The sequence below is a fragment of the Penicillium cosmopolitanum genome (genome assembly GCF_028827165.1).
Source record: "Penicillium cosmopolitanum strain IBT 29677 chromosome Unknown utg000006l:49.0-5199605.0:1.0-5204138.0, whole genome shotgun sequence".
Lineage (NCBI taxonomy): Eukaryota > Fungi > Ascomycota > Eurotiomycetes > Eurotiales > Aspergillaceae > Penicillium > Penicillium cosmopolitanum.
In genome coordinates, this window is record NW_026622676.1 from 575362 (window position 1) to 603287 (window position 27926).

General features: G+C 49.9%; 12 protein-coding genes across 12 annotated transcripts; 5 read left to right on the top strand and 7 right to left on the bottom strand.

The window, feature by feature from the left end:
- Positions 1-380: 380 nt before the first annotated feature.
- N7509_004732 (uncharacterized protein) lies at positions 381-1592 on the top strand (the record flags this gene model as incomplete). The annotated part of the gene is made up of 1 exon (XM_056629369.1): positions 381-1592. The coding sequence occupies one exon, from the start codon at positions 381-383 to the stop codon at positions 1590-1592; it is 1212 nt and encodes a 403-aa protein (XP_056488671.1).
- A 475-nt stretch (positions 1593-2067) lies between these two features.
- N7509_004733 (alpha/beta hydrolase) lies at positions 2068-2961 on the top strand (the record flags this gene model as incomplete). The annotated part of the gene is made up of 1 exon (XM_056629370.1): positions 2068-2961. The coding sequence occupies one exon, from the start codon at positions 2068-2070 to the stop codon at positions 2959-2961; it is 894 nt and encodes a 297-aa protein (XP_056488672.1).
- A 128-nt stretch (positions 2962-3089) lies between these two features.
- On the bottom strand, positions 3090-4361 carry N7509_004734 (uncharacterized protein; the record flags this gene model as incomplete). The annotated part of the gene is made up of 5 exons (XM_056629371.1): positions 3090-3761; positions 3846-3937; positions 4005-4073; positions 4181-4202; positions 4275-4361. 5 exons carry the CDS (start codon positions 4359-4361, stop codon positions 3090-3092), a joined length of 942 nt encoding a protein of 313 aa, XP_056488673.1.
- A 1588-nt stretch (positions 4362-5949) lies between these two features.
- Positions 5950-7359, top strand: N7509_004735 (uncharacterized protein; the record flags this gene model as incomplete). The annotated part of the gene is made up of 1 exon (XM_056629372.1): positions 5950-7359. One exon carries the CDS (start codon positions 5950-5952, stop codon positions 7357-7359), a length of 1410 nt encoding a protein of 469 aa, XP_056488674.1.
- Positions 7360-7529: 170 nt separating this feature from the next.
- N7509_004736 (sugar transporter family protein) lies at positions 7530-9255 on the bottom strand (the record flags this gene model as incomplete). Its single annotated transcript, XM_056629373.1, has 4 exons — positions 7530-8626; positions 8686-8878; positions 8940-9113; positions 9175-9255. 4 exons carry the CDS (start codon positions 9253-9255, stop codon positions 7530-7532), a joined length of 1545 nt encoding a protein of 514 aa, XP_056488675.1.
- A 1139-nt stretch (positions 9256-10394) lies between these two features.
- Positions 10395-12874, bottom strand: N7509_004737 (fungal specific transcription factor domain-containing protein; the record flags this gene model as incomplete). The annotated part of the gene is made up of 3 exons (XM_056629374.1): positions 10395-11781; positions 11847-12767; positions 12867-12874. The coding sequence occupies 3 exons, from the start codon at positions 12872-12874 to the stop codon at positions 10395-10397; spliced, it is 2316 nt and encodes a 771-aa protein (XP_056488676.1).
- Positions 12875-15682: 2808 nt separating this feature from the next.
- N7509_004738 (replication factor C subunit 2) lies at positions 15683-17060 on the bottom strand (the record flags this gene model as incomplete). Its single annotated transcript, XM_056629375.1, has 4 exons — positions 15683-15844; positions 15927-16736; positions 16809-16887; positions 16945-17060. 4 exons carry the CDS (start codon positions 17058-17060, stop codon positions 15683-15685), a joined length of 1167 nt encoding a protein of 388 aa, XP_056488677.1.
- Positions 17061-17364: 304 nt separating this feature from the next.
- Positions 17365-18660, bottom strand: N7509_004739 (putative protein transport membrane glycoprotein Sec20; the record flags this gene model as incomplete). The annotated part of the gene is made up of 3 exons (XM_056629376.1): positions 17365-17933; positions 17992-18242; positions 18338-18660. 3 exons carry the CDS (start codon positions 18658-18660, stop codon positions 17365-17367), a joined length of 1143 nt encoding a protein of 380 aa, XP_056488678.1.
- Positions 18661-19277: 617 nt separating this feature from the next.
- Positions 19278-19598, top strand: N7509_004740 (mitochondrial 54S ribosomal mL53 protein; the record flags this gene model as incomplete). The annotated part of the gene is made up of 1 exon (XM_056629377.1): positions 19278-19598. The coding sequence occupies one exon, from the start codon at positions 19278-19280 to the stop codon at positions 19596-19598; it is 321 nt and encodes a 106-aa protein (XP_056488679.1).
- Positions 19599-20104: 506 nt separating this feature from the next.
- Positions 20105-21193, bottom strand: ipp1 (inorganic diphosphatase IPP1; the record flags this gene model as incomplete). Its single annotated transcript, XM_056629378.1, has 3 exons — positions 20105-20674; positions 20744-20863; positions 21017-21193. 3 exons carry the CDS (start codon positions 21191-21193, stop codon positions 20105-20107), a joined length of 867 nt encoding a protein of 288 aa, XP_056488680.1.
- A 1146-nt stretch (positions 21194-22339) lies between these two features.
- N7509_004742 (tRNA-dihydrouridine(20) synthase (NAD(+))) lies at positions 22340-23725 on the top strand (the record flags this gene model as incomplete). Its single annotated transcript, XM_056629379.1, has 1 exon — positions 22340-23725. One exon carries the CDS (start codon positions 22340-22342, stop codon positions 23723-23725), a length of 1386 nt encoding a protein of 461 aa, XP_056488681.1.
- A 494-nt stretch (positions 23726-24219) lies between these two features.
- N7509_004743 (DEAD/DEAH box helicase) lies at positions 24220-27839 on the bottom strand (the record flags this gene model as incomplete). Its single annotated transcript, XM_056629380.1, has 2 exons — positions 24220-27730; positions 27790-27839. 2 exons carry the CDS (start codon positions 27837-27839, stop codon positions 24220-24222), a joined length of 3561 nt encoding a protein of 1186 aa, XP_056488682.1.
- Between the last annotated feature and the right edge of the window lie 87 nt (positions 27840-27926).

The following is a 27926-nucleotide window of genomic DNA, read 5'->3' on the forward strand; positions in this document are numbered from 1 at the left end:
TCTAATTCCATACATTTGGACACACTCCGTCACATCTCACCAAGGAACATTCTCTAGTCAATCGCCATTCAGAGCACTCCTATTATCTTGGAAACCAGGGCCGCCAGGGTTAAATAGTCGCGGTCTTCATACGAACTGGCCACACAATAGCCTAGATCGTCTTCCCAGATTCATCATCAGGTTCAAACTCGGCCTTCCTATTTCGATTCAGTTGATTCTATGCAATAGTTCAAATATCAGCAGGGGTAAAACAAAAAAAGGTTGGTCGATCCGAGTTCCCCGCAAATGGGACCCGCTGATTGGTGGGCCTCGGAAGAGAAAACACCTTGCCGCGACACTCAGCGTTCTTCTTCCTCAGCATCACCATTGCCATTCCCATCATGATGGAGTGCGCCAGTCACAGGCTTTCGCATGCGACATTGCGCCTTCGTGTATTCCGCCAGTTATATATCTCAAATACAGGACCACGATTTCTCAACCGTTCCATCTCAACTTCATCCGCGCAGCTCAGTCAAGCTCATCATGAAGCTCCATCCCCGACTCCACCATCACCCAGCAGCTCAACCAAAGACTATATCCCTCCCTCAAAACGCCTACCGCAATCTCCTGTGATCACACACCCCCGCTCCGGATTCAAGAAAATCCACAAACCGCGTCCAAAACCCGAGGATAATGCCGAACTCAAGAAAAACCCATGGGCCGCCGCGCTTGCGTCGCCGGTGCGCTTCTGCGTCACGACTGGAACACGATTACCACGTCGTCTGATGGGTGTTTATGGACTGATAAAACGACCCAATACGAATCATAATTATCTGTTACCGTTGGATCTGCTCAAGGACTCGATTCAAAATCGGTCGGCCAAGAGTGAGGGCGAGTCTTTGACGTCGGAATCCAAAACCAATGCAGATGCAAACGTGGCGTCTGGCGGGGATGTTTCTCCCTCGATATCTCGTGGCAGTACCTTCAACCATTCGCTTCACATGGTTACTCTCCGCCCTCTTATTCAGGCAGCGACGCCTCATCTCGCATCCAGGATGGGGAAGAGGGCTGGCGTAGCGAAGTTGATTCCATACCGGTGGAAAATCCCAATCGGTCCCCTCGGTGCCAATGATTTGAGAGATTGTGTGTGGAGAGACGATATGCCGGATTACCTACTGCGACTGATGAGGGAGGATATTGTTAAGAGGCTTGTGAATTTTAGTGAGAGACTTGAAGAGGACAGGGACATCGTCTGGGAAGCTTTGGATATAGACGAATATTCGGATTCCGCTCTCGAGACTGCACTTGGTAACACGGAGCCTCTGGAATATGAGGCATGTGGTGCAGTCCTTCTTTTTGCTCCGAAACCTCAGCATGAGGCTGAGTCGGGCTCTGCCTCGAAGACTGTCGTTCATCCTCGAACTCAATCTACCATCCCCGTCTTTGATCTGTCGGTACTTCTGTCCGAGAATGTGCTCGAGACTTTACGCACAAGTTCATGTGCGCATTTGGAAAGCGAGGCTCTGTTTTTCAGACCCAACGGTGGCCGTGAGGACAATAGTTTGATGCTGTATTTGTGGAAATTGCAGCGCTACCTCGCTGAGAATTCCTAATCAATATCTTGGAATGGCCAGGATTTTAATTTGTATAACATAATATCAACCTCCAGGTCCCAATCAATGATGTTCTCATTCTCAAACTTGATTAGTGTCGGTGTGCCATTTATGCGATGGGCCAGGCTGTGACCAGTTCTATTGGTTCATCAACCACCCTTTGGGCCCCAGACTGGCCCCGCAGTTTGGAATCATTCAGTGCTGCATTGAACTATATTTGAATACTCCTTCGGCTCCACAGGCTGGAATCATTTAGCGCCTTTCTATAGAAAGTGAGACCATCCATTGTCCGTGGCTGAAACGACTGGACAATCCGTCAAGTTTCCAAGACTGTCAGCCTGTCCTCAGCGCAGCCATAAAAGGGAGACGCCAACCTCCTCCTTTCGCTCTTGATTATCACCGTTTTATTTTCAGCCTCGAAACAAATAATATCATTCAAGTTAATCCAGCATCACTACATTCCTTCAAGACCGCCATGTCCTCCTTATACTTCCAAACCACGCCTGCCATCTCCATTCACGCTCAGCTTACCCTCCCGACGCAGTCGAATAGCCAAAAGCCTTTAATTGTCTTCCTTCACTACTGGGGTGGCAGCTCTTCAACATGGCACAAGTTCACCACGCCTGATACGCAAACCTCACTGACGGCACTATACCCGACACTGGCCATCGATCTCCGAGGCTGGGGCAAATCGACATCGACCGGACCAGCGGGCGTTCACGAAAATGAGTATTCTATCACAGCGATGGCAAGCGATATTGCCACTATACTGTCTCAAATGAAGGCAGAATCCAATCATGAAAACCCTTTCCAACATGGCTTCGTCCTAGTGGGCCACTCAATGGGCGCGAAGATCACAATCGCCTCCTTGTCTCTTTTATCCCAGGATCTACAGGCTCTTTTGAGAGGTCTCATTCTTGTTACACCTGCGCCGCCTACAGCCTTAGATCTCCCTGCCGATATGAAGGCCCAGCAACAGGTTGCATATGAATCTGAAGAGGCTATTCGGTGGACTATTGCAAATGTTCTGGCGAATCCTGACATTCTGACCGATTCCGATACTTCGCTTATAGTCCAGAGTAGTCTGGGCGGTAACTCATTGGCGAAGAAAGCTTGGCCGATGTATGGGATGCAAGAGGATGTTTCTCGGCAAGCGGCGCAGGCTTTGGGTGCTTACCATGATCTCAGGGCGAGTATAATAGTGGGAGAACTTGACGTTGTCGAGCCAAAGGAGCGAGTCGAGGCTGAAGTTGTCAATTTTCTTACCAGGAATAAAGTGGAGGTGACTTTCAAGACAGTCAAAGGTGTGAAGCATTTGATTCCTCTCGAGAATCCGGTCTCCATCCACGAGGAAGTGTGCAAGTTCTGAGAAATGCGGAGAAAAGGTGTATTTGTCACTTGTCTGTGTATCAAAGGCATATAACCACGAAGCAACTAAGCCTCTATAAAACGTCCATCTATCATCACATCATCTATATGAAATGCAACCATAATCCCTCACAGATCCGATCCCAGCAGATCCGAGAGTTTATCCAAGTAAGCATGCGGACGCACAGGTCCAGAAACAAAGTCCTCCTTGGAGCTAACACCAGTCAACACACCAAGCGTACCGCCAAGCTTACCCTCCCTTCCGAACCGGATATCAGTATTGGCACGATCACCAACCATGCAAGCTCGAGACCGATCAAATTTAAACTTGCCCTCGATAGCATCCATCATAGCCTGAGCAGGCTTACCCAGCGCCGTCGGCTCCTGGCCCAACATCATAATCAGCGGCGCACTCATGGATCCCGCACCGGGGAAAAGAGTGCCGGAGTTAGGCAATGTAGAATCGATATTTGTGGCGAGGAACACGGCCCCGCGCTTGACGTAGTGGTACGCAAGGGCGAGCTTGAGGTAATTGAGGTGGAAATCCAGACCGACAAGGACGACGCCGACTTCTGGGTCTAGGATGGAAGAATCGCCCGCTGCGATGAGCTTGTAGTCTTCTGGCTTGACATCACGGCGGTAGGCGGGGTCAGTGCCGCCGATGAAGGGGACGTTCTCGGAGCGTAGTTCTTGCTCGATGCCGGTTTCGCCGATCACGTAGACTTTGCGCTTGTTTGGGGGGAGTTGGAGGATGCGGGAAATGTAGATGGAGGAGCTGTATGAGGAGGAAAAGACCTCTTCCTGTACATGTTGTGAGTCATTGTTTGACCGGACTGGTGTGGTATTTGCGATCTCCGCTTGGGAGCAAAAAGGATCGGGACTTACCACTGTGCTGGGGATACCAAGGCCCTCGAGTTTCTTGCAGTAGTCTGCGCGAGATTTTGTGCTGTTATTCGTTACGAAGACGACCTGTTTGCCTGTGCTGGGTGTCAGCATAATCTCCATTATTTGTGGTTGTGGTTGTGGTCTGGGTCATTCGCGTACCATTCTTGCGCAGGAGCTCGAGGGTTTCGACAGTGCCGGGGAAGCAATGGTCACCGGACCAAAGGACACCTAAATGATCAATTCTATCTCAGCCATTGTCGCATATATGGTGATTCCTGGGGGTCGCAAAGGCGGGGAGAATGCCGAACTTGGGGATGCGGGGGAAGGTAACGAACCGTCGCAGTCGAAGAGGAAGACCTAGAGAAGAAGACAGAGTCAGTCAATTGATCTTATTGGGTCTATAGCTAGCAGGTAGCGCCAGAGACTCACATCAAATTTGTCCAGGAATTCGCGGAGACCGGCCTTGTCGCCGGTCAAGTAGCGGGGCACGTCGGACGCGGGGGTTGACTGGGTCATGACGGGCGTGCGGGCGAGGCAAAAGGATCGCGTGAAGGGAGTGCGAGGTAGGTAGAAGTAGAAGAGAAGAGAAGATGTGAGAGGTGCGCAAGAGAAACAGTAATCACCAATAACCCCGGTCCGTAAAACCCGAGGACCAAGTTGGCTCGCCGGTGACGATCCGAGTGTGGGGCTGTGACTACAAGAGTAACTCTTAACTGTGGGGGAGTTCAGCTTCAACTTCAACTTACCCCAAATACTTCGGCTGAGTGTGCTCCGTAGTTATTTTACTCATCCACGGAATTTCCATGCAATTTTGACTTGATTCAGTTCTTTCCAAACGAATTGGGCTTTTCAGCTGCTCAGCTAGTACCGTGTAAGCCATAAGCAGTTGACTACCGAGCTTGCTGGGCTCAAGGTATACCCAAGTAGACGTCGGATTATACCTGGGCTAGTTTGGAGTGATGAAATTTTGAATAAAATCGCTCGTGCCTCCTAATTATCTACTATTGAACTGACCGTGGCCAGAGTGGATGTCAGATTTCATGTTGGGTACACAGGGGTACTATGTTCGGATCCGTAAATCACCTCCAGCCAGGCTCAATCAAAGCGACGTCAAGGTAAAGTAGGCGATATGTACACCGGGTTTCGTAGGTGTGAGTCATCACTCAAAGGATTTCATTCAAGGTCTTACTCCAGGATATGAAAGAATTATCAATTGCAACATCGTCTGAAACATTTGTTTAGTTATATCAAATGTTTCTAGCGGAGTGAAGGGTCATAATACCGAGGTGAAATTCGTGAGTCGAGTGTAAATTAAGGATTCTACTACTAATAGTACTTCCTTGCGTATGCAAAGGATGGAATCCTCTCATCAAGAACAGAAGACAAATTTGTCAGGGGGAAATTTGACCTGGAAAAGCACAAGGTAAGTACTGTCAAGGAAGACCTTCTAGCGATTCTCCACTTGGCATGCGAATTTCCAGGAATTAATAAACACTTACGCGGAGTTCGACATAAACGGGGTTTCCTCGAGATCTGTACCCGAATCGTGTAGGAAACCCCCTCCAATAACCCCTTCTGTGGAGGATATCGTAGTGTTTATCTGATTTCTGGTGGGCCTATGGAATATGTACAAAGGCCCACCTGGGTGGTGCTTAATATGGGTTCTAGTTATAGAAATTATGTCCGAGATGTCCGAAAGTAACCCCCGGGGCCTCATGCACGATGTCTTCAATATTCTTCCGGGGGGCCATTGTACCTGGTGGATGATCCACAGACCGGCAGCGGCGACTAGTACTATTACAGAACTTGAATCAGGGGATCTCAGGTATTATCTAGGTGGAACAGCATACGCGTTGAATCCACCGAGAGGGGTTTTTCATCTCGACTACGGGATACTCTACTATTTACCATGAAAGGCCCGGACCTCATTACGTCCTCCCTCTGTAGGCTCATCTCACGTCAAGATGAATGTAGATCTCCACTTCAAGTTCTATCAATGAATATTTAGTTCAAAGAGATCACCCTTCGCTCAAATTATTTTCAGCATCTGTCTTCTTTCGATAAAATCAAGGAAATTCAGAACCCGAATACACGCTTGCCTGCCATGAAGCTCTTCGCTGGCCTTCTAATGGCCAGCTCGGTCGTCTTAGCCAGCGATAGAAACCTGTCGTCTGATTTACCTGGAACCCAAATCACGTCCACATCCTTGGGAAACTACAGCCTGCCAATCACATCCCTCGTGACCTTCGGCACCGGGGTTATTGGTGGCTTGTTTCGTCCCAACTCGCACCAGAATCCAGCCAAGGCAAAAATAGGTGTTCTTGTAATGCATGCCGAACAAGACTACACCACCTTTTACCCTTGCAGTGAGCTACCTGTCCGTGGCTATACAACTCTTTGCCTGAATAACGCGCAAAGCAAAACCGGTCTCATGAATGATCTTGACTTTGAGACCATGATGACCGATGTTGGTGTCGGTGTCCAGTACTTGAATGACCTCCCAGACATCGATCAGGTTGTTCTGTGGGGTCATTCTGGCGGTGGTGCGATGATGGCTGCATATCAAAATGTCGCGGAAAATAGCGTATCTGCTTGCAATGGCACGGAGAAGCTCTACCCTTGCTCTGCGGCAGTAGACAATCTGCCTCCAGCAGATGGCATTCTTCTGATTGATGCCAACTTTGGTCTATCGACTATGACTCTGCTATCTGTGAATCCAGCTATCGAGAACGAGTCCACCGGCACCGAAATCAACAGCACCCTGAATCTGTATAGCCCTCAGAACGGGTGGACAGAAAATGGGGCAAACTATACTTCGGGATTTGCTCATCGTTTCTTCGGGGGTGTAGCCTCTCGCTGGGAGAAGATAGTTTCATCCGCGGAAGAACGAAATGAACTCATTAAAGCTGGCAATGGTGAATATACGGATGATGAAGGCCTCGTTATCCCCGACGCGAATTATCTTGGCACCAACAATAAATTAATCAGCCAAGATACCCGTTATCTGGCACATACCGTGTACAAGTGGCCTCTGTTACATAAAGAAGGCCGTGTATCAACCCAAGTCGTCCCATCAGTTCGTGTTGCCGATGCAGGTATTCCAAGCAACGTCGACAGCTTTTATGATGGTGCACTTAAAACCACAGTCACTCGGTTCCTCTCAACATTTGCTATACGAATCGATACAACCTTGTTCAATGTGACAGCCGACAACATCACTGGGGTGGATTGGACCTCGTCTCAGACTGCTCCAATTGGTAGTGTTCCGGGAATTTCAAAACCTTTGCTCACAATGGGCAACACTGGGCACTACGAATACCTCAACGCGGAAAAGATCTACCTCGCCGCGAAGAGTGAAGACAAGTCCATTGCTTTTACCGAAGGCGCCCAGCATACGATCAATACATGCACTGAGTGCGAGACGTACCCAGGTCAGTTCGGCAATACAGTTAAGACGGCATTCGATTTCATGGACAAGTGGCTATCAAAGCCTGGTCGATTTATTGCGGCCTAAGAATGTTTTGTGAAAAGGGCACAGAATGGGCTTCCATAGAACAATGAACTAAGGGGAAATTGATGTAACAATGTGATTATCTTTGTTCTGACTGCATTATTACCTTCGAAACACTCAAGCTGGAAGTCAATTCAAATGTCGAAAGATATCTAACAACACAATATGTCCCTTCACTCAACATGCCCGGCGACTGCCTTCTCCTCATCATGTGTACTATTCCGATCAATATCCTTTCCTCGGAACTGCGCTTCTCCAATCTCTGCCAAGCTAACACCCGAAGCCCGAAGTTCCTCCAGCCGCAGCGAAGCCTCAGCCTCTTCTTCGCGCTCTTCTTGTGACATTTCGGGACCCCAGAAAAGGAAGAAGAGAATAAATGCCCACACGGCTCCCATGAAAATTGCAATCACTTTACCATAATCGAAGCGCTTCTTTCCGTCAGGTCCAGCTGGAAGCGGGTACCTCTCACCAATGATAGATTGTATAGTAGCCGAGGCAGAGGATCCCAAGTTACCAAGTTGGTAAGTCAGTCCAACCATCAGCGAGCGAAGCGCAATCGGCGATAGCTCCAGGAGATGAATGGGCATGGGTCCCCAGACTCCACCGACGAAAATCTGCTCGAAAAAGGCACTGGCGACAAGGGACATATCGCGTGGTAAAATGTAAGCTGGGATAACTGCCCCGCCAATCACGCAGGATACCATCATGGTTAACCGCCGACCAAAGAATGTACTAATATAGCCAATCGAGCATCCTCCAATTAGCGCACCAATTTGGCCAACGACAGTGATAACTGTTGTCTGTGTTGCGTCCATCCCGACTTGATCTTTGAGGAAGGTCGGATAAAAGTCCTGGCTTCCATGGGAGCATGAATTGAAGCCCGTCATCAAGACGATCAGATAAACAAAGAGTACCCAATTATCCCGGAGTGCGCGTCCAGCATCACGTACAAATACTCGAAAGTCTTTCCCTTTTGTGTCTCCATCCTCTGCCACTGCTTTTGCGCGAGCTTCACGCTCGGCCTTCATCACTTGGAAATGATTTGTTTCTGGCAAATACCACCGGAAGGCGATGATCAGGATAGGTGGACCGGCTCCAAACCAGAACAGGCTTCTCCATCCATGCGATGTTGTGGGGACAAGAGCTCTATAGAAAGCAGCAGCGAGAAGATATCCCGTTGCATATCCCATTTCGAATAGTCCGGAGAGGATACCGCGTGCTTCGTACGGGAGGTCTTCGAGGGCAGTAGCGGCGGCTGGTCCAAAGAGTCCTGGGGCATTTGTCAGTTCCTGGAGCGGCAAATGGTTAAGGGTGCGAATCATCTCTTACCCCCCATTGCTATTCCATACAGTGCTCGAACACCCAGGAATTGCGGCAATGTATTGCAGAACCCAGAGCAAAGTTCGAGAATGATGAAAAGGAATAGATTGGTGATCATCGGCCATTTCCGTCCGTATCTATCAGCGAGCAACCCGAAAATGATGGCGCCGACCGAGCGAAGCATGAGCGTGACGGTCATACCCTGTTGCAAGAATTAGTCTTCGCAAATGGGGGCCCAAACGGTACGTGGGTTTTATTCATACCCATGATACGTCAGAGTAAGATACCCCAAATTCCTCCGACAGTTCGGTTATTGTCATTGACACGGTGAAAAAGTCGAAAGAATCCCATGTCCAGGCTAGAAAGCCCGCAGCAAACATAAGCCATTGATGCGATGTGAGTTCTTTAAGGATTGCGTATGGGTTTCGCAGTTTGTTCTACCCAATATTATTCTTAGCAGGTTGACATGATATCTAATAATCTCAAAACAATACTAACTTGAGGAGGTTTAAGACTCGTCACCCGCGTAGAAAAGTAACGGACAATCTGCGCGGGGGAGTAAAACCACCCAGCATCCATTTGGTTCCTCATAATATCGGTATTCTAGTAGTTTTCAGTGTACAATTGATCTAAGAAAAGCCACGGGGATGCAAGCTTTATACCCTACACCAACGGAAGATCTTCTCTCAAAATTGCCACTTATTATCAAAGCTGCTACGCAATAGCCATCGCACTATCCCAATCTCCAGTGGTAGGACCCCTCTCATGCTATTCTTGGCGAATTATGCCATCTTTGATTGCTGGTGTCCTTCCCCGCTTTCTAGGGGCGCGATATCCCGGGGCAGAGCTTAAACCTAAAGCTTAAGCCGGAGTGTGGGGTAATGATCCAGATCCGAGTAAGTGGCTTTGCCAGGACAGAAATCATTCTATCAAGCTGTATAAACGACCTCTGAGGTAGTCTTTGAGCAGATCCTTGACATGAAAGACGCTTCTCGAGTCCTTGAATGATTGTGAGAAATTGCTGCCAACACGGGAATTACTATAAACGCCGAGATTTGGACGCTAGGCTTGTATCTGTCCTGTAACTTTGTTCTTTCTTGTTCTTATTCTCTAGCTTCCCCGCTCGTCAGCCAAGACAAAGAGGCGGTTGATAGTCCGCCGCCTACAGAGTAGCTACTATGTACTGGTCGACCTACCAGCGGAGTGGGGCCGCTTTCAAGCTTCTGTGCACGAAAATGGTCCATATTCATTCGATCCCTCAGTCCGGTCTCTTTTCGTCGAGCTTTTGAGTGGTTGATAACCTACATCAAGGTCGGAGAATATCCGATATGCTTGGCGTATTTGATGAGACTCGTGTATGGACTTCAGATGAAAATGCGATTGGGTGCATGGCACGCAGGCCACAGTTTTGACTCTCGTCAAACTTCCCTCCTTCCTGATTAATAGACTACGGTTGTGATATTCTACATCATAGGCACTAAATATTGTCAAGTAAACGTAAATGCTGTCATTCATCTTAATCCAAAGACAATCCTGGACGCTAATGCGATGAACTTTTGAACGGAGCCGTGACATGCAATTGGGGAATTTGGGGAATATGAGGGGTTTTCATGTGAAGATAGAAATGAGTGCAATGAGTAACGTCCAGCAAGAATCAGAAAAAAATCGTGTACAATCTGATTCTCGTGCGGATCGGTGGAGGTGTTTTGTGGTAAAGGTCAATTTGGTAGATCTCTATTCTCCTCTTCGGAAGAGGGAAACAATGATCGCATAAAGTCCTCACCTAGAGGGTCGTAGGGGAAATATGTGTCGTCAGGAATGTGAGAATGGTGGGAGTGGCCCTGGACGGAGGGCATAAAATCTGGTGTGGGGAGATTGAAGTAATTCGTCCATATATCCTCCTCTGTTGGTGGTCGAGGTCCGAATATTGACGTATCTTCCTCATTGATGTTGAAATAACTGCGTTGTTCTGATGGGATAGCCGGGCCAAAGAAGTTTACATTCCCAGATGAACTTTCCTCGTCAATGAATTGCCGCTGCTGAGGCTTTGAGGGTATGTCGTCGGTATTATATTTCATGCCGCTGGCGAGTTTGCGGAAGATGGAATCGCAGAGCTGCCATGCTCTTCGTGAGCCAATACTCCGTTCTGACATGGCGTGGAACCATCGGATGCATTTTTTCGACAGCTTGACAAGCTTGAGTTCCTCCTCTGGCATATGCACACTGCCAAATGAGAGTTCCAGTAGAATAACGGTGGCTGCCTGCATCAAATATCGCAGCACACACCACCAGGGACAGAGCTTGTACAGCTGCATGACGTTGGGTTCGTCCGGGATAAGGTCCAGCATTGCTGATGCAGAATTCAAGGCAATGACTGCCATCATATGACTGAATGTCTGAGTGGCGTTCGATAGACCGGCATCTCGTCGACAAAGGCAAGGGCGTCCTAGTGTGATCCGTGCGCCATAGTAATGAAAGGCCAAGAAGAGCTTGTACCGTAGCTGGTCGGGGTTATCATCGGCCTCTTCCTGCGTAAAGTCCAAAGCTGCCGGTAAGTTTGAATGCCAAAGATCTACCCGGGCGAGGAGTTCATCAAGGCGAGCTTCGATTTCGGACCACATGAGGGACACGGCGTTGGTCGAGAATACCTTGTTGACAATTTCTTGTGTGATAACTGTCAAGTCGCAATAGTAGAGATAGCAAAGGCCGGAGTTGGATGGCATATTTGTGAGCCAGGTTCGGTCCCTTGACCGGCATTTCTGGACGTCATCCTTGTTTCCGGCCTGTCGAATTCCTGTGCTTGCCATCAAGATGCTGATTTGTTCTTCCCGAGAGGCAGGGTCGTTGAGCAACTTGACTGCCTCTGGGTCTTCTTGTAGCTGTTCCTCTTCGAATGGCAAAGGGAGTGGTGTTGCGTACCCTCCGTCAAGGCTATAGATAGCTCGACCCGTCATGATTCCTAGCATGTGTTCAAAGCTGTACAGACACCACCAAACTCTATAACGAGCCTCTTTTGCGACATTCGGTGTTTTGGGTGTGTCGATCTTCAGGTTAATACCGAGGGTTATTGCAGAACGCACTGCTAAAGCTGAGATTCGCCATGCTCTGTTGAAAAGCAATATCAGTTAGCATCAACTTCATATTGTAAAGGAAAGGTTCGGGGTACTAACCTATTAATCTGGTCGGATGTCAGCAAGTAAAAGGCGATCAAGCCCTCGACCTGGACTTGCTGAAGATCTGGATGGCTGAACAAGACTTCGCCATTCATACTTAGCTGCCGGGCTCGGGCCAGGTAGACTAAATGGTCATTCTCTTCTCCACGCCAAGGAGCATGGATGAGATGGGCATGCTTGGCTGCGATCGCAAATATTGTATTCAGGATGGCGAGCCATTTGTTGCTAGGTCTTGCTGCGCTATAGCGACCGGAACTATCGAAAAAAGTTTGGAATTGTGCTCGGAATAATGGTTTGCTGATGATGGGGAAGAAAGGATGCACGGTTTTCAAATATTCGTCAAAGAGTCGATGTGCTAATTGTCGAGATGGCATGCTATAACGTTGAACGGGCTCGGCAACTGAAATCTCAAGGTCGTCGAGATGATAATTCAAAGCGTGAAGTGAAAATCGATCGCTGGCTGCATCCTCCTCGTCCGTAGTGGAATCTAGCGCACCGGGGTTGCCGCGAGCACGTTGCTCTGCTTCCCTTTGAAGCCGTTGCATCCACGAGATCTCCGAACTCTTCCCCATATACCCGGTCGCTCGGGTGTGCTTTGTTCGATTCAAGTCTTCCTCTACTCGGTCAATTGCATTGAGAGATCCGATAGAAGATATCGGAGATCCCTCATCGCCGTCTAATTCGTTATGTGGTGTGGATAATTGAGAAGGTGGATTTTCAAAGGAATGATTTCCCCTCAACCCATGCTTAACCAGCAGGAATTCATGATTAGACACCGCAATGGAAGCGTGTTGGGTACGACTCACCTTGTCTATCAGGCCCTTAATCCAATCTGCCGTATGATTCTCGGCAGAGTTTCGTAAATCATTCACGAAGTTTTCGTACTCCTGCAGTTCCGCAGTGAGTCTATCAACATCACTATAGTAACCCGAAGGGTTGCAAAGTCAGTAAATGTAATCCTTCTTTGTTTAGTAGTAGCAGCAAATATTCAAAAACATAGAGGTGGGAAAGGCTTACTTCTTCATTTTCTCTCTCCATCCCACTGGATATTGACAAGTTGCTCTCAATTCTCGACATTGTCGACAAACAGGGGTGTCTCCGCTGCATTTAGTTTTGCGTGTTCTACACGACTCGCAAGCTCGGGGCACTCTGCGGTTAAACCGGGGAGTATTTCCCGGTGTTTGGCGGGGAATAGCAACTTTTGCATTTGGGGCCACTACTCCTTCCCCATCTTCTAGCAGCGGAGTTGATTTGCTCGCTCTCGCTTCTCGAGAGGACGAAGCCCCCCCATATTGGCGGACGTTTGGGTGTTGCAGGGGCACTTTGGGGCTTAGACTGCTTTGATGGTCCTTCATTTTGTGATTTGGAGCCCTCACCCGGCGGGCTGTAGTTTTGATTTTGTTGTCTTTTTCGACTCATGGGAATTAGCTCGTCGGTCCCTCATGAGAGGAATCGCCGGGTTATGAAGATTCTCGACTATTTTCTTGACAGCCTGCCAGTGCGGCATCCAAGTGGTTTCGGTTTGAGATGCCGCCAATGACAAGCCAGTATTTGTAGAGCACAGCAGAGTGGGGACTGGAGCCCAAAATGCAGAAGAAAAAACGATTGTATAACAGTAATTAGTAGAGGGAACCAGAATAACCTCGAATACATATCAGGCACAGACCCATCTCATTGGTGGGATGACATCTAATCGCCACTGAGGCTTAACACTTTCTTCATAGTAGCGTACGAGGCTTGGGTGATCGACAACCCGAAATAGCAGACCACATTGTTATACATAACCATGCAAGGGAGCGCATCACCTGAAAGCCGTTTGCTGTCTCTCGTTCGTTCAGATTGTTTCAGGCACCCATCTCACTGGACTCCTGCATTGCTTGTCCAGCACAGATTCTGTGTGCAAAGGAATGGGAGGGTCATGGGAGGGATCTGACTATACTCCGTTGTCCGACCGTAAGTGGACTTCGGAAATATGGTCATACTGTATTCACAATATATCAGTCCACTTCATCTTCGTGCAAGTAGATTCTGGTAGATTGAGACGGGACATCTGTTGATTCGTGGGTGCCGATGTTTCGTACCAATCAGCCCTGTGATAGTATCTTCTAGAAGTTTCACCAACTCCTGTACCCCTCGTAATACTGGCTGTACTATTACCCTGTGGCTGACCCCACACAGCTGCGGTTTTTTCGGGAATCATCTTGTATGATTGGCGTGGCTGGCTCAAGTTGGGCAGATGGGTCACATACACATTGTCACGGTGGAACTTGAGGCTTGACTCTGAGCCACATCTGAATCATGACTCTGTAACTTCCGATAGCTGGCGGGGCGGTGGCACTAACAATTAAATATGTGTGGTCAACAATAGAGATGCGGGGGAAAGAAATCCGGTGGTGGCTGGACAAAATTCATTGGCGGAATGGTTTTCAAACAACCGATCTCAAACCAAAAGCCCATCATTGCGTGAGCGATCAGTCGGGAAGTGACAGGCTCCTTTTTTTTCATTGGGAAGTGGGGCACGAGAGCGACCAAAACGTGTTCCACTCAGCCCTAGGGGGGATGTAGCATATCGGAAGAAGCGGAAGCCATATCAAACCCTCAAGCCTCTGTTGCTCTATACGCCACATCCGAGAGCAAAAAGGGCTATCTATAGACATGAGGCCAGACGAACGCAACGCATATCAGGTCGAATACATTTCGTGTCAGCTCATTAGTACATACATACTTCGTTAGCTTCATGTTATGATAGTAAGATCTTCACCGCCCATCTGATTGGCCGGGTCGACCTCCGATAATTCGTAGTAGGGATAACTTCGGGTGGGAACTGATTCAAGGATCAGTTCGCGCCGATCATGAAGCATCGGATTGAGATCCCGCGCATAATATTAGCTGTCTAGGATTCGCTGCTGGAAATCGGCAGAGACCGTGGTGCGGCCCCGCTAGATCGAACCATATCTTCGGTCTCACCGATTCGAATTTTCTGCTCCGGGGTCCTTCCGCATACTCGTAGTGATGAGCCAGTCCCGACAGTCTGGTAGCTGAATAATGGCACAAGATGCATGAAATTTGGTCTCAGTCTGAGTTTTTTGACATGGAGAACCGAGGGACTGCTTTCGGCTTTGTGCGCGCCACATAGTCATGGACTCATTATTGACTCGCACTCGCAGAGGTCTGACGAGGTTGACTAAATCAAATTATTTGATCATAGCGAGAATCGAACTGAGTGGTGGTCAATTAGCGGATCACAGGGACTTTTATAGAAAGAACTGCAATTCAAAAGATGACGCTGTCCAACTCCGATTTCCCCGTGAACGGCATGATGTCATGGTAGATTTCGCGTGTCGCTTTGCCTGTGGTGAATCGCTGTCTGTCAATGAGCCATGTGAATGCTTTGTTTGAGTGACGTCCAACGGGAATTGTACATGAAGTTCCAGTTGTTGTTAGGTTGGTGGGTGATGTAGTGTGTAGTGGTCAGGAAGGAGTTCTCGACGGTTGGGATGATAGGAAATGACATGAGAGAAGATCAACATGCTTAAAGCCTCCGCATTATTTAATTGGCCCATACTAGGTACTGTGTAGTATGTAGTATAGGCCCACTACAGTATCACATAGGACAGAAATGTCAATACTAAAAACCCAGTGAGATGTCAGGGTATCATGATCATCCTCGTTCAACATCCAATAAATGTAGATACAGAACGCCTTAGTGTGTCAAAAACCAGCCAAAACGCCGTCTATCCCGCTGCCAGATTACAGAGTAGTAAATAGCTGGCGGCTAGATAGAACATATGCTTGACCCCAAAAGATTCATTACTTTTCAATATTTGGGAAAATCAACCACGCAGGATACCGGCAATGCGGAGTGTCAAGTCCAAAACAGACAAGTGCTCGTCTGCACCGTCAACAAGTCGCTTGTCCATCTCGGAGAAAGCTAGAACGATCTTATTCTTCTGGATATCTGGAATGGTCTCGGTGAAGACAACTCGTCGGTACAGCTTCAATAGTCAGCCACATGCTCTGCAAAGAGGGTATCAAAGAGGACAGGAAAGAGTTCTCGAAGAAAGAAAAATAACATACCTGGCCAACAAGCTGCGTAGCACTCCATCCATCCGCCACAAGATCAGTCACCACAGTAGAGACTGCGTCGAACGCCGACGCACCGCCCTTCGGCTGCATAGCCTGTACCAGGCTATCCAGAATCGAATCGGGAATCACACCCGCAATCTCCTCAATACTGCGCACAGTAATAATTCCCTGGTCAGCCCCAGCGTCCGTCATTTCAGCATCCTCATCCACATCCTTCCCACCAGTCTTCGCAGCCCCAGCAAGACGCGCCGCACTCTGAAGATAAGTAATTGCCCGACGCAAATCACCCTCACCGCACCGAATAAGTGTCTCAACAACACCATCTTCTAAATTCAAATTCTCCATGCGCGCAATATTGTCCAATCGCACCCCAGCCGCCGAATTATCCAGCGACTTGAACCGAAACTTACTACAACGACTCGCCAACGGCTCAATAATGCGCGTTACATAATTGCAGACAAGGCAGAATCGTGTAATGCGACTGTACGTCTCCATAGTGCGGCGCAGGGCAGACTGCGCGTCCTGGGTCATACTGTCCGCCTCATCGAGGATGATGATTTTGAATGGTGGGCAGGGGTATTGCGCGAGGTAAGCGGCGTCTAGACCGGTTGGTTGGGAGAGCTGCGCACGAGCGAAGTTCTTGACTTTGTCACGGACGATACCGATACCGCGCTCATCGGAGGCGTTTAGTTCTAGGATACGGGAGCGATAGAGAGCGGGGCCGAAGAGGGATTTGGCGAGGGCGAGGATTGTGGAGGTTTTTCCTGTTCCGGGAGGTCCGTAGAAGAGCATGTGTGGGAGCTGAGAGATTCGAGGTTAGAATCGACCTTGTCAAAGGGGATTGTGAGGTTGGTATCGATGGTTGTTGCGTACGTTGGATGCTTGAAGGGTGCGTTGCAGCACCTTAGTGGTATGGTCTTGGGCGGCGACATCGTCTAGTGTCTTTGGTCGACTAATTCAATTGTCAGAGTTCAGTCAAGATAGTCTATCGTGTAGAACAGAGTCGTACTATTTCTCAACCCAGGGCTGTTGCCGCGTGGTGTCTTCCTTGGTCTCGGTCTTGGCCTTTGAGCTGCTTGAAACAGCGGCGGCACGGGCCTTGTTGTTGAAGAATGTCGAGGCCATGTTTTCTTGTGGTTATTAAGGGTATATGAGAGCTCTCAGCCCGGAATTGCGATTTTTCTGGGGTCGTCGGAGATGCAGCAGTCGAGCTGTATCCGCCGCAGAGGGAGAAACGCGTCTACACGTGACACGCGCAGCACTTAGACGCGGCCAATCAGGCGCCACACTTATACTTCGTACACTTGGAGTTGGGTCTTGATTCAACCCTGCAGATTATTAAGATTCTATCAATGAGAGTGATTTTAGAGATGGGTTTGATTATAGGTTGGAATGCTTCATGATTGGTATTGGCTATTTCATAACACGTCTATAGTTCATCCCGGACCTCCTCTTCCCACATCCGCTTCTTCGTATTCCGAGGTTGCTGCTCAGCTCTGGCTATTTCTTCCGGCGAGATCGGCTTCGGTTCGTCTTGCTTTCCATCCTCGACCATTTGACCAATCTTGTCAATAATTCGATCCTTCTCGTCTTGCTCCGGAGTATGAACATCTCCCTCGGAAGTCCCACGTGGCACAGTACCTCCAGTAACCGCTGTTGCAGTCTGCTGGATAGCCGAAGATATATCACTTCCAATTGGACTCGCCGATATTTCCGCCGACCCACGAGATAGCCCGACAGCACCCAAAACTGTAAACAAGAACTTCCAGGCAAATTTAAGGGGAAGCCATACAAGCCACCAGGTCGGTCCCCAGAGGATTCGGCGGAAGACCAACCAGCCAATTGTTGCAAGAAGAATGTAGAATGCCGTCTCAAGATACCAGGTATCGGACTTTTGTGAGCGGAGGAGAGAGTTGGCGAGACTGCGCGAGGAGGAGAGGAGAGTGTCGAGGCTGCTGTAGGATTCGGAAAGAGAACTGATAGCGGCAGAAGATTGTTCTATGATGTCCAGTCTTGTCAGTCTTGTATTTTGGCTTCATTCTTGGGATATACTAACCGAGGGTTTCCTGGGCGAAGGTGCTGCGGGATAACTCCGTCCGCATGAGATTATGGGTTCGGCGCAGGGCAGCGGTAACATCACTCGATGCATTACGCACCAGATCATTCTGCGTAAATTTATCTGATGATTTCTGTTGATTTGTGGGTGGCGACTGTGGTCTCGAGAATAGTAGTTCCCGCTCCTTGCGCTGCGCCAGCTCGGCATTGCGCTTGGCCTGTAGCTGAGCATGTCGAAATTCTCCCGGAATTCTGTAAGCCATCAGTATAGTTCGGGGCCAGAGCACATATTCTGTATATTTTGCATCCAAATATGCCGACCGGAAGCCTATGAGACCACAACTCACCTTTTCAAATCATCCTCTAATCGCCCCGCCATGGCAATGACTCTCCCCTTCTCCGTCTCCCTTTCTCCGTTCGTGCTTGTGGCGGATCTTTTCCTTCCCCCAGCATCTGTCTTGAGTGCATTCACCTCTTCTCGCAGAAGTTCGAATTCATCCTCGGCATCTTTGAGCTGGGCACGAATCTCCGCACCAAGCTCAAGACGCGCCTCGTTTCCTTGTCCGATAGATTCCGTGAAATTGCGTAGTCTGTCTAGAAGAGGCTGGAGCTGACCCAGAGTAGTCGATAGCTCCTTCAGGCGGGCCTGAAGAGCAGCTGTGGTAGACATGTTTGGTTCGGTTTAGCGAGTCGTTGGCACTCGCATTCGCTTGGTTGGGCCGAGTCGCTCAGTGGAAATATATTATTGACGAGACCAGTATGCTGGAATAAATTCGCGGAAGGTTGAACAGCGCAGCAAGATATTATCCCGTAAATTGCGCAGTGCGTGTTGTATTGTAGCAAGTCGCAAGTTGCCAGGTAGGCGTCGGAGCTGGTTGTACTCTCGCGGGCGGTCCAGGTCCAGCATGTTTGCATCCAAGGCAAACACTTTCCAGTCAACGCCCGCGACTCCGAACCTCTCGCGAGTCCAGAACTGCCATCTTGAATTCCCAGTTGCGCAACCAAATTTCCTTGACCAAGTCAATCAAGGAGTCTTTGTGATACCATACAATCGCAAAACTCCAATACCAACAACCAACTACCGGTGCAAACCCCCTCCACCTCCTCCAACCACCACCGCAAAAAACCTTCCGACTCAACGTCCGCCAACCAGGTACGCATCGAAATCCGCTCTACAGCGCATCCAATTCAATTCAATCCGATATAAAACAAAAATATTTAATCGCTAACCCATACCCTCGACTCCTCCAACCAGAAACTCAACCAAACCCCATCCAACTGCCCAAAATGTCAATCCCACTCAGCACCATCACCACCTTCCGAACAACCTTCAACCCCTTCACCCACGCCTCCCGACCCTGCCGCCTCTTCCTCTCTCTCCTCCGCACACCCGGCACAACACCAACCAGCAGCCCCAGCCACATTGACATCAAGGTGACGCAGCTCCCGCGCAATTCGACACTGCCGCCTGTCATGACTATCGGTTTCAAGGGCGGCAAGGAATTGACTCTCGAGGTTGGCAAGCGTGGTCTGAAGATTGGCGATGTCGTTGAGGAGGTATCGCGCGTTGGTCGATTTTTGGAGCGCGAGGCTAGTCTGAAGGGTTGAATGGTTGAAGATTATGGGAGACTATCTCTTTTCTTTTCTTCTTTTGTTGTTTCCATCTGTTGCGGAGTGCTTTTTGGGCATTGCATCCGGTATTCACCAGTCTGTCTTGTATATTATTAGCTTGTTTTTTTGGCCCCGGAGACTGTGTTGGATTCTATCCTTGCGTAAGCAGGTTAGTGCAATTCCTCCTGCCTCTATTGTATGATATCCGATCTACAAATACTCTTTATGTGAAATTTTGAACATGAAACCAATTGGTCTCTGGGCTAGATTGTATTACTATTACTCCGGATTTAGGTCTCAACCAGGCTACAATAGAAGGAAAAATTATAGAAAAGGGCAGAAGGGAGAAAGTAAAGAGGAATAATGAAGAGAAACAATAGAAGCCGAAGCTTCGTTCGACGCAATCAATTCTTTCAAATATACCCCGTCGGGAGAATGCGCACGGCGGGAGCTGATAGTTTTGGGGTTGGTATTCTTTAAAAACGGCGACAGGTATCCAAAATTTACACGGTAGCACCAGAGATGAAGAACCACTTGTCGACGGTACCGTCGATAGGGGCAGGAGCCAGGTTCTCGTTCTGGGGGATGGCGGCAACCTCGTTGGGGGAAGCGGAGACGGCAGCGCCCTCAGTGTTGGTGGTAGCGATGGAGATCTCACCGGGGGAGACCTTGCCGGAGATGAGCTTCTCCCAAGCGTCGGCGCACTCGTGGATGACATCGGCGGCGTACTTCTTGTTCTTGCACTCGCCGGAGAAGGCGAACTGGTTCTCAGGCTTGCCATCGGGGATCTTGTAGATGCGGAACCACTCGTTGGTGGCACGCAGAAGGCCGGGCAGGTGGCGCTCGACGTCCTCGATGTCGTCCAGCTTGGCGGCGAGGGGGTCGTTGACGTCGATGACGATGACCTTCCAGTCGGTCTCCTCCTCATCGATCAGGGCCATGACACCCAGAACCTTGACCTGCTTGACCTGACCGGGGTAGCCGACAAGCTCACCGATCTCGCAAACATCGAGAGGGTCGTTGTCACCCTTGGCCTTGGTCTCGGGGTGGATGGAGTTGGGGTCCTCCCAGGTCTGGAATGGGATGTTGTCAGAAGCAAGGTCTTCAATTTGCTTCTTCTATTTTGGGCGGACGTGACTTACGCGGGGGAAGGCACCGTAGTTCCACAGGTAGCCCTTGTGGGGGAAGCAGTTACGGACGAAGCGGAGCTTGCCCTTCTTGGTGTCCTGCTTGATGGGGTTGAGGAACTCCTCCTTGGAGATCTATGGCGAAGGAAGAATCAGTATTGTGTGCTTTCGAGGTGCGGGGTTGATATGCCAGGGCATATCCCAGTGGTGTGGAGACTGGCATTGGCCAATGCCAATGCCAATGCCAGTGTCAACACCAATAGAGGAAAAAGATAACATTTATCATACCTCCTGCTTAGCGTTGGTCCAGCGGGGGATCTCAACGACCATGTTCAGAATGGTCTTCTCGGCATTGGCGTAGAGGGGAATGTCGTGGAAGGGGGAGACGATTTGGCCATCCTTCTCGATATAGACACGGTGCTCCAGCGTGTAAGGCTGGGCAATCTTGCGGATAGAGTAAGACATTTTGTGAGGTGTGGAAGAGAGATGTCGAGAGAGAAGAGCGGCTCTGGCGAGAGGAGGGGAAGAAAAGGAGGAAGGAGGGGCGCAAGTGGGGGGAGCCAGCGTTGCGGATGTGCGCCAAACAGAGGCGGTGGAGGAAAATCCTAGTCGGGCCAAGGGAGAACGAGACGCAGAACGGGCCAGGGCCATTGGCTGCGGTGGGTTGAAGATGTCAGCTGTATGTCAGCCGCTGTGTTGACAATAGGAATTGCAGGTGATGTATTGATGTATTGATATATCGTGGTGGCTGTTGCTGGCTGTTGCTGGCTGTTGTGAATGTTCAAGGTTGTGTTGTGTCTGTATATTTGTTGAGTCCGGGTCGTACCTGCCCCTGTCCTCTCGGGAGCCCGAGATTGCCGTTCCGCCCGTCATACGCAACGCTTTTACTACCACTAGTACTCCAGTATGACACTGCATGCTTGTATAGCATATCAATCTATATGCTACATCTAATATTGTTCATACTATTGCTCTACTTGCTTAACTACACTGTCGCGTGCCTGACACATGTAGACAGTATGGGGGCACTTCGGGTGCCTACGTATGCGCTCTGCATGTACTCCGTCCTCGTACATCTAACAGGTCTAGCCGATATCGGCTAGCATTAACCTTGAAATACTCACTGCCAACTTCATGGTGCCCAACTAGTATACTTGTACATGTATGTGGACGTGGCTGATCACGCAATACTTTCCACAATCCAAATGTGTGTGCGTATAGCAGGAACATGGAAACAATACCCTAGGGACTCCATAATGACCAAGGAAACGATGTTAGAATTAGACTGGGTCAGGTCCAGTCATTTGGAATTTAGGGTTGTGCTAATTTGGCGGTGGAGCAGAACGGCTTGCAATTTGCAAATTGCGAATTGCATTGCAAATTGCCCTTTAGTTACAATTTGCAACTTATGTCCACCGAGCTGACCAACTGGCCAATGATAGCCATAATATCACGTGTCGTTTGTTATCACCAGTCCTTATCCTCTTATCATCACGTGTGGCTCGGGCCTGGCCGAACGCCGCCACTTGTGAATTGCACCCCGGAAAAAAGTGCCCAGACAGATTTACTTCCCCTCCTCGACATGCTATGATCCGTCTCTTTCGCTCCGCCATGGCCTCCCTCGTCGAATCCGCTACTGCATCCGCAGCTGCCCCGGCCACCGTGCCGCGCGTGTCCATCCCTCCCAAGGGCGTCGATTATCGCGGAAAGATCGTGCTCGCCCCAATGGTTCGCTCTGGCGAACTACCCTCGCGCCTACTCGCCCTGAAATATGGCGCCGACCTCGTCTGGGGCCCCGAAACAATCGACCGCGCCCTCATCGGCGCTGAAAGACGCGTGAACCCTCGAAACGGCACCATCGAATTCTCCCGCTTCCCCTCCAACGGCGGCCGAGTCGAGAAAGCCGCAAAGGCCTCGGTCATTTATAGATTGGACCCTATCCGTGAAAAGGGAAAGCTCATTTTCCAATTGGGCTCTGCGAACCCCGACCTCGCTGTCCAAGCTGCCAAGGTCATTGCCGCAGACGTCGATGGTATCGATCTCAATTCCGGCTGCCCTAAGCCATTCAGTACCAGCGGCGGTATGGGCGCTGCACTCCTCCGCACCCCCGATAAACTTGTCTCGATCCTGGAAGCTCTGGTACAGGAAGTTGGCACACCCTACCAAATCGGCATCTCCGTGAAGATTCGCATTCTCGAAACCCCAGAACTCACCGCGGCCCTCGTTACTCGACTTGTTCGCACCGGTATCACAGGATTGACGGTCCACTGCCGCACGACTCCGATGCGGCCCCGCGAACGCGCACTCCGCGACCAACTCCGTATGGTTAAGGATATCTGCCATGAAGCGGGTGTTCCGTGCCTGATGAACGGCGACGTGGAATCTCGCGATCACGGACTAGCGCTGATGGAAGAATACGGTGTCGACGGAGCCATGATCGCCACATCCGCTGAAGCAAATTCATCTGCTTTCCGCTCCAAGGCTGACGGTGGTCTTGCGCCCTGGAAGGAAGTTGTGTACGAGTACATGAAATTCTGCCTGGAAAGCGAGAACAAACTGGGTAACACGAAGTTCTTACTCAACATGTTGATCTCGGGCAAAGACAAGGTGTACAATGAGGCGAAGCAGTGCAAGACTTATCTTGATTTCTGCCGCAAACTTGGCTTTGACGATCTACTCCCTCACGCTGTGCGCGTTGATGAGATCCTCGATCTATCTAATAAGTGGACCTCGGCTCCTGGCGAAGAGGTCAAAGATCAGTCTCGCTCCAAGGCTGTGCAGAATGCCATGGAGAATAACGAGTCTGCCCGCGCTGCTGGTGGGCATGGTGCTAGATCCAAGGCTGCGGCTCAACCTGCTCATACTGGCGGACCTATTCGAACCTCGTCTGTTCCTACTGTGTCTAAGGTGACCAAGGCCGAGCCGGAAGCACCTGCTGTTGATGCTTCGGTTTCTGCTGCTCAAGCTCCTCCCCCTCAGCCTGAAGTTACTGCTTAGGGAGTATCTGAACATGGATCTTCGACATGCTTTCTGCTCCTTGTCAGATTACTTTCTCGCACCATTCCCCTCTCTTTTGTTTTCCTGCATAGCCTGGTTTCTGAAAATGTTTGTTTGTTGCATAACAAGGTTCCCCTGTTAATAGATTTCCAAAAAGATACACATATCATAGGTGGTCTGCGGTATTAGTTCTCTTACCCTTGATCTGAATATATTTCTCATTAATGATCTCTGAGTCTCACATCTCAAACTTCAGCCGGGCTTCCTCCAGGTAAGGTCGAACCTTGATCAAATCGCGATGCTGAAGATAGTAAGATCCACCCCAAGGTGTCAGCCCTGGAGGAAAGTGGAAATATTCAAATTCAGATGGCTCATGCATTATCTTTATGTGGTCTAGTCTAACATGATACTCATTGTACGCCTAACACCATGTGCAGCAGACAGAACAGATACGACCCTCTGGAAAGGGTCTAAAAATGGAACTCCCACAACGATTATGATACCCCGTTCACCCCATTCACCCCATTGACCCCGTTAACCTTTTTCTCTTCCCCATTTTCTTTTTGCTCCTCCCCCTCTGCTCCATCCTTCTTCTCCTGATCCAACCCCTCAAGAACCATCCTCTCAACAATATTCATCCCTTTCTCCTCCGCCTTCCCACCATCGTCATCACCCGCAACAGCCTGATCAAGCGCCAACTTAGTCTGACCAAGCGCATAAATCTGCTCCTCAATCGTACCCCGCGTAACAAAGCGGAAGATCTCAACTTCCCGCGTCTGTCCAACACGATGAGCACGATTCTCCGCCTGAACATCTTCCTGTGGATTGAACGACGAGTCGAAGATAACAACCTTATTTGCACAGGCAAGGTTGATTCCTGCACCACCGGCTTTAGTCGAGAGCAGGAAAACGGGGATCTCGGTATTCTCGTGGAAAGCGTCAAGAATAGACTGGCGGTCTTCGACATTCGTGCGGCCGTCTAGTCGGACAAATTGCATGTGTAGTGTTTCCAGGACGTCTTCGAGGATATCCATGACCATGGTGAATTGGGAGAAGATGAGGGTTCTATCGCCGTTGGCGATGAAGCGCGTAAGGAGCTCGCGGAGTTGATCGACTTTGCCCGAGTCCATCCATTCTTCACCTTGGAGCTTGAATTTGCCCAGGCTGCGCGGATTGGCGATGCACATCTGGTGGCATTCGAAGTCGTTGTATGGTTGAAGTTCTTCGAAGATGATGTTCGGATCGGAGTAGGACCATTTCTCTTCTTTGAGACAGGCGGTGGACATCTTGCGGAGGATGGCGTCGGTGTATACTCGTCGTCGAAGGAGAGGGTGAATGGCGGCTTGGCGGAGTTTCATGAGGATGTTGGCGGATTTGGAGCCGGTTTTGACGCCATTTGCACGGTCCTGGAGGAGCTGGCGGACACCCTCCTTTTCGTGGTCATAGATGGCTTGTTGGGAGGGCTTCATCTCGCAGTATTGGACATGGGCGTGTTTTGCTGGGAGGTCAATGACCTGGTGCTTCTTGCGGCGAAGGACGAATGGCTTCAGCATGGATTTGGCACGTTCAATTCTTTGCGCTGAGAGGAGGGTGGCATGTGATTCGTCGGTGGTTTTGGCCTTGTTGGAGAAGACAGCGTTCAAGTCTTCCTTATGCTCTTTGAACACACTAGGCAAAATGAATCCAAGAAGAGATGCTAACTCCTGCAGATTATTCTGAAGAGGCGTACCTGTGAGAAGAAGACGGAAGCGTGCCGGAATGCGAATTAACTTCTCGTAAAGCAGGGACTGGTGGTTTTTCAACATATGTCCCTCGTCGTAAACACAAACCGAGAAATCCATCTCACGAAGGAACTTGGAATCGACCTTGGCCTTCGCAATGGTATAAGTGGTGATAATAACATTGACACTGTCCGGATCATCCTCAAGGTTGTCTTCAATTCGCTGTCGGATCTCCGCACGCATGTCTTGGCCTGCATAGTAGGGGATAACATTCAGAGCTGGACAGAATTTTTGGAATTCACGAAGCCAGTTCTCGATGGTCGACGCAGGAACCACAACCAAATGGGGACCTTTCGTCCCCTTCTCGTGGAGGTGGGCCAGGAAAGCAATGACTTGACAGGTCTTGCCTAGACCCATGTCATCGGCCAGGATACAACTCAATTCCTTCTCAAATAAAAGAGACAGCCAATTGATACCAACAACCTGATAATCTTTCATCTCGAGGTCTTGTGACATTATTGACGGCTGGGTGATGAATCCCGCATTCTTCTGTTTGCGCGATACGGCCACCGGGCCATCCTCATCAGAGTCGTTGCCGTCGCCGGTTGGCGATTGACGGTTCGATGAGGGTGTCGCTATACCAGAGTCATGTGTATTGATCATTGAAGTGAGCTCAAGCTCCCCGTCGCGTTTTCCAAACATATCCACGCCCCACTTCTTCATCTCATCGGCTACAGGTCGGCCTAATCCTTCGCACTCGGCAACAAGAGCGTCAATCGCCAAGTAACCAGTCCACATCTCGAGACATTTATCCACAATTTTGTCTCCAATGGCCTTAGGTTGCTTGCGAGGCCGGCCCTTCGGCTTGGTCGATTGATCAACAGGTGCCTGTACAGTGCGAACCTCGGAAAGATAACGGAACGGTCGATGAGAAGTAATGAGTTCGGCAGTTTCTTGTGGAATCGATGCGATATCGGCAAGATCGTGAACGTTGCAAGTATTGAAGAATTTGATGACCTTGCCATCCAAACTGCTATCATTCGCATCCTGAATCTGAACATCGGAGTCGTCGGAGTCTGAAAGCGCCGCCTCGGGTGATTCTGAACGGTTTGGGCTTGGTTGTCGGCGTCGGCCTTTCTGAAGTCGGCCACCCTTCTTTTGCGGGGGAGGGGAAGATGTGATGGCGATAGGAACTGGGGGTGAGATATCGCCCGATGGTGATGCACGGTTCTTCGGTCCACGCATAAGACGGCCGCGGGGCTTCGCTCCCTCAGCGGGTTGTTCACGCTGAGTGGCAGGTCTGTTCATGGAAGCCCACTTATCCTGAATCGTGCCCCGGGCTTTGATTTTCTGCTTGGCTATAGGCGCCGGAACCGAGCCTCGGGGGGCCGGCATATTCAACTCGTCTTCCGAAGACTCAACAATCAGCACGTCGTGGCTGTGTGCAAGGCGATCCAACGCGGTGTCGTAGTTTCCGTTTACTTCGAGGAGGGCGTCGACGCAATCTTGGACCGATTTATGGGGAAGTACGCCTTGGATGCGATTTACCTTGATCTGTAGACGGTAATCCTCGATTTCATGCACCGAGGTGTATCGCGGGGCCACGGGCTGAGCGCGGGAGGGGGCATCCTGTCGCGCCTTCTTTGTGGCGACGCCCTTGGGGCCAGTTGGTGGACTCATTTGATCCGCCGAGCGCTTTGTGCCGGTAGAATTGGGATCAAACATGGCGGAGGATGTGATTTGCTTGAACCGATCCATGCTGTTTCCGTCAGATCGCACTGGTGACTCTGCGACCTTCTCCTTGTCCGGGCTTCGGGCAGCCTTTGCGAACATTGCAGGTTTTATGTCTGTACTTTGAGCCGAAGTGTTCTCCTCTTCGTCAGATGAGCCGCCTCGATAAGTTGGACCGTCTTCCAAGTCAAAAATAGGTGTTCGCTTCGCGGGTCCGAGGGATGTTGCAGGGGAGCGGAATTGGGTCCCTGAAGGGGCCATCAGCGAGGATAAAATACCACCGGTGGGTCGGCGCGGTGGTGAATTGGCAGGGGCAGTTGGTGAAGAAGCGGCCACCTGAATAACCGATGCAGAGGGTCGTGAGTATGGTAAATCGACCAATTGCGTGGGTTGTGTCAATCGTTGCGACGGAGTCAATGTATGCGCTCCGAGGGGGACAGTGGCAATAGTATCGTGGTGGTCTTCGTCAGGGTTGGGGGTACCAGGTGGAGGGATTCTATCCCTTCCTGGGGTATGGGGACCGGATCGTGCATCGCAAAGGACCAAAATTTCCCTCGATTCCAGCGTCAATCATTCACCAGGTAACCAACTTGGACCCTGGAGAACTTTCACTTTGCCAACCACTTTTTCTGCCGGCGGAACACGCGCCGACGCGCGAACATCACGTGAACTATACTGTATCCCATTTGGGAGACAGTATATACAGTATACCTGAGGAGAGAGAAGCATCGTATAAAATAGTAGCTGGA